Source organism: Martes martes (genome assembly GCF_963455335.1).
Source record: "Martes martes genome assembly, chromosome: 16".
NCBI classification, from domain to species: Eukaryota; Metazoa; Chordata; class Mammalia; order Carnivora; family Mustelidae; genus Martes; species Martes martes.
The window spans coordinates 28,600,283-28,605,398 of NC_137904.1; the positions used below are offsets into that span (position 1 = coordinate 28,600,283).

Genomic DNA, 5,116 nt, shown 5'->3' on the forward strand with positions numbered 1-5,116 from the left:
TGGGGCTGTGACCCCAGGCGGGTATTTTGATGAAGCCCTGAAATCTGAACACAGAAGGACATCGGTTCTACAAAAGGGCAGTGGGGGGAGAGGTTGCGTGGAGTGGGGGAGGTCTTCCCTTCCCGGCAATGCAGTGCCATCTGCACTGTGCCCTCGGTGCCCTGAGCACAGCCATGTGGGGAAGAGAGGAGGTTAAACCCGGAAGGCTTTGTTTGGAGGCATGAGGCCCTGCTCTGGGAATTTTGTTGACCTTATGGTTTCAACATTATTTCAGAAAGAAGAGAAGCCTGCAGAAGAACATCCTAAAAAAGTATGAACCAGTCACACATTATCTTAGCATCTCCATCTCAATTTTGAGTGTGGAAAGCAAATCCGATGATTCCACTGTCATCCTGAACTGTTCTGATCGTGAATCCTTTCCTGAGTCATGTCTGTTCCCATAATGTTTGATTTAACCAACTAGTGCGTCTGTGTGGATCTGCTTGTGTCTTGTTTGCATGCTCGTAGCTCATAATTGGCTTCTGGTGTTGCAGGCATTTTTCCCTGTGACGAACAAGGTAACAGATTGAGCAGTTTCTGGAAGACTGGAAGTTGTGACACAGAGAATGAGATCAAAGAGCAGCAGGATTTGGCAGTTATCAGACAAAAACAAATAGGGATTCAGAGTTTTGTTTACTTGTAGCACTTTAGAAAAACCCCCAAGGAGTCGAGGTTAGGACTGGCTGAGTGGGACTTACCTGTAAGCATTAGTCGTCTGGGAATAATTCTTACGTGCTTTAATATCTCTTTTTACAAACCCCGTACTTGGTTGACTTTTTAATTATGTTGATTCAGTTATCAGGTCCCAGTGGCATTAGTCTGTGAGAGTTTTCGGTCTTTTGTTTTTTCCATGAGAGAACTGTAATCAGTCCCAGAAACGTGGGGATCACAAGTATAGTTAAAGGCCAGCCTAGGGGAAGGCTTCCTTCGGCACAGTGAGGGATAAAAATCAGCCACAGCCTTGGCTATTTTAGTTCCCATATAATGAACACCTCCCCCCGCCTAGCCTATCTGCCTTGTCTGTGAAAGATTTGGCCATCTTGTGCTGAAACTGGGTTTAATGGTAAAGATTTTTTTAGACCTTTAATTAGCAGCAAAGAACTTTCTCACTCGAATTCCTGTAGCTCCCTGCTCAGCCTCTGTGTGCCACGCGGCCTCAGCCTGTGGCCTGGAGCAGTTTTCCTGCGGGTTGCTGAGCCGCGCTTAGATGCAGACGCAGCCTGACTCGCCCCACATCTCTGCTTATTTTTGGCAGGCATTCAACTCAGAAACCGACAGTTTCAAGCTGGCATATGGAGGACACCAGTATCACGCCAGCTGTGCCAACTTCTGGATCAACTGTGTTGAACCAAAACCTCCTGGCCTCATCCTGCCTGATCTGCTCTGAAAAGTTCCTCAACAAAGGACCCACTGGGTTTTGGTTTTTTTCCCATCACACCCCATGAGGTGACGGGGAGCCAGAAGCAGAAGGCAGGTACTGTGCAGTGCACCTCCGTGAAGCTGTACAAAGATTCCCCCAAGCCGTAGCGGGGACAGAGGAGCTGCCGGGTTCACAGTCCTTCCTACAGACGACCTTTGTCCCCCAGGGTCCCGCTGCCAGTCTTGGGGGTTTGAGGTAAAATCACCTTGCCCAGACTGCACATGGTACCAGAAGTTTGCTAACTTACCTTTAGTTCTGGTAAGATGTTTGAAGACACGGACCACAGTTTTCTGTCTCTGACGAATAACTTGCTGCTGCAGTATTGAAATGTGAAGAACTGATGTTTGAAGAAAAGTCAGTTGTTGTTATAGGACTAGAATTGGCAAGCATGTGTTGAGCCAGTGCTTACTTACATCTAGAACACTGTTGCCCTGTGTGGTAGAAGGCACTTACCCACATTTAGTTTGTTGATATCTGAAATGAATAAAAGGGGGAAATTGTGATGCAGCTGTTCTTTTTATAGAAAAACTGCTCGTCTCCGTGGGACAAGGGCAGGTAGGTGAGGGTGGATTCACCGACTTCACTCTCACAACCGAACCAGTTCTGCTTTTGTTCATTTGTAACACTCTAAACTTTCAAGACGGCGTTTCCTCCAAACATGCTGGGGCACTTTGCAGTGGACTGAATGTTCGCTTTGACGGAGGCCCAAATTCTCGTCTGTCAGATGAATAGCCTTCCTCTAAAGAGCCTCCACAGAAAACTTTGGTTTACCTCAAAGACTGTGAACATGGTACTTTTGTTCAGACGAGATTTGGAAAGGCAGCTGGATGAAACCTCCTTGCAGTGGCCTTTGTCCAGATTTCCAGAAACAATGGCGCAGGGACCATTGCTGCCTGACTTGGCAGTATCTATGTGAGGGACCTGAAAATTAGTTCGGTTAGAAGCTGGAGCTCGTGGCCTACTGAGGCAGGCAGTGAGGTGGCTGTTTACAGTGGAGGTACAGGACATAGAAGCAGTAGAAGAAAAGGGTTCTAAAATAGATGGAATTCTAGAAGGAAGAGGCTCATGCTCGCTATCTGGTGTGGGGAATTTTCTTTGTCACTTAAACTAAAAAAAATCAACAGGGAGAGAAAAAAAGCCAAATTGTTAAGGATTGTGAAGTCCTGGGAAGAACAGGCCAAGCTAGGACATATCTTTCTCTGAATTGTGAAATATGTGCTTTATGAAGAGATTCTGAGTTTTGTGTTTCACATTGTAGGCTCTCTGACCTCAGTTAGTTTTATTTATAAACTGGACAAGTTAGTTTTGTCTACAAAATTGCTGCTTTACATCACTAATTAGATTGTTTTTCCTTCTCAGGACAAAACTTTAGAAGGGATTCTGTTCTGTTCCATCTTACCCTTTTTAGCCTCCATCTCCTCCAAGAGAGGTACAGAATGTTCTCGTTGAACAGCTCCTATTGACGCTTCTGCTTTCCCTTGCTGTGCCCTAGTGCAGACAAGTGAGGAGATGGATCTGCTTTTCTCTTTTTCTCCACATTCATCTCCAGCTCTCACAGCTGTCTAAGTTACTACCCTCAAGGCCGTTGTCCTCCATGGGGCTCGAAGAGTGGCATGTAACCACCCTGAGGCCTCTGTGCTCCTCGTCAGCCTGAGCAGCACCTGGTCTCCTCATGGCACCAGGATTCAAGCAGGCCGCTAACCTGTCTTTACCTCTGTAAGAGGCCGGGCTGACAGACTGCCTTTGCTTGCAGTGCCTCCCAGTTAGACTTTACATTGCTGAGACAGTTTGGGGGAATGCCATATGGACTGTCATTGTCGCAGTGGCCCGTGTCAATGACATTTTAAAAAGTATGTTCACCTGCTAACTAGAATGGTTCCATTCCTAGATTCCAGAATGTCAGAGTCATTGCTGCTGGTCTTACCAAGTATGAGGGGTGTAGTCGCCCCACAGGCGGTGCAGGAGGAGACAGCCAACATCACCCGGAAGCCTTGGCCGTGGAAGCTGTCCCAGCTCGGAGCAGCTGGTTTAGCGGCGGCAGTGCGCGCTCGCGTGCCACCAGTAAGGACGTCGGGAGCGTGGGATAGTAGGCGCTGGTGCTGTGTGCACAGCTTTATTCCCACGGCTCCACCTCGTGTTCCGCTTCACCTCGCCTCTGATTAGCCAAGAGTCCAGTGTCCTTGGAAACAGTAACCAAGGTTACTTACTTCCGCAGTGCGAATGGTGCAGGCGGCTTCAGCCCCACCGCTTGAGTGGCGATTAGTCAGCGCTCTTTGTATTGTATTTTGCTTTTCACTATTCTAGGGCTGTGTGTAATCTAATTTTTGTCTGGACGCACTTGAGGTGGAGGCACAGGGTGTGCTACTGGCCCTGCTTTATTTTTTCTGTGGCTCCTAGTTAGCACTATGGGCTTCATCTTTCAAATTATTTGCATGTTTTGTATGCACGTACACATTTTTGTTAGTTAAAGATGCCTTCTCCTTTTATTTGATGACTTGTGTGATCTCAAGCTTTGGGAAGATTATAGGACCTTCAAAATAGAGAAATTTGCAATGCTTGCTTGGCGCTGGGGATCACTACAGAAATCCCCCCATCACCCTCTAGGTCACACACCTCCCTTTGAGGGCAGCTAATAAGCTCTGACATTTAGATTACAAAGGTGTTAGGCTTCTTAAGTACTAAGAATGCTTAGTTAACGTCCCAGTCATAGTGTTGGCCGGGATTTCTGCAGGAAATTTTCCTACCAAGAACATCTGTTACCAAGTGTTCCCTTCCTCTAGTACAGTGGTTATTTTTGGACTCTCGTCCACAGACTACAAGCCTTACAGTTTGCCTTCATCCTAGGGAAGCCACAGCCTCCACAGCCATGGATTGTTTTGTTCTTTTGACTGATATTTGACCATGTGCTGATGTAGCATTTATGGGTTCCTCTGATTTTCCCATCGAACTATTAACTTCATTTTAATTTTCTTATTTAGACAATGGTGCATGTTTATAAAAGTAAATGGTATGAAACGAGGTAGAATTTGGATGGAAACCATTGCCACAGACCAGGTAAGATCCAGAATATATAATATATGTAAACATGTAACCACAGGCATTACATTTATGGCTTCTTGCCAAAATCGGCCAAAAATCTAGAAAATTGTTCCACAAATAAGCAAGCTGCCACCTACCTGGCTACTGAAGTAAAAGCAGCATCGTGACCAAGCACAGGCAGCTTGCTGGCTCCCAGGAGTTTGTCAGGAGCGTGGAATAGGGGCGAACCGAGTAAATGGCCGCCAAGTCCCTGACGAGGTATGTTGTCATATTTATTAGGAGCAGTGAACTGGGTGTCATTTTTAAATTCCAACAAAGGAAGCCATTGTTATTTGCTTAGCACTTGAGGTTTGGCTTAGGGCATTTTGTGTTTGTTAATAGTCCAGCAGAGGCACAGCTTTTGTTCAGCAAGGCCTTTGATGGAGGACTCACGGCTTTGGTGCATTCCAGTTACCGAGAGACAACTGAAAACGGTATGTTTTATCAGAGTGTACACTCTATGCTGTTTTGCCACTGTTCTGGCACTGTGAAGGGTATTAATAATCTGTCCATCTGCAGGGAGGTCAAACATTGACACAGTACAGCTGGGAGATCAGTTTAAGTAGCATTCATAGTTGT

The 5,116-nt window shown here is 46.2% G+C and overlaps 1 protein-coding gene across 8 annotated transcripts in view; it reads left to right on the forward strand.

The window, feature by feature from the left end:
• The window catches only part of SYNRG (synergin gamma), an 87,031-nt gene extending 84,469 nt beyond the window's left edge, over positions 1-2,562 (forward strand). For 5 of the 8 annotated variants that reach the window (XM_080826229.1, XM_080826228.1, XM_080826232.1 and 2 more), the window contains exons 22-23: positions 275-310; positions 1,295-2,562. In XM_080826229.1, coding sequence (XP_080682355.1) covers positions 275-310; positions 1,295-1,426 — 168 coding nt within the window. In that variant the 3' untranslated portion in view covers positions 1,427-2,562. The remainder of the gene's footprint in view (positions 1-274; positions 311-1,294) is intronic. The other 3 variants (XM_080826235.1, XM_080826230.1, XM_080826234.1) reach the window with 1 other exon arrangement.
• Positions 2,563-5,116: the final 2,554 nt, after the last annotated feature.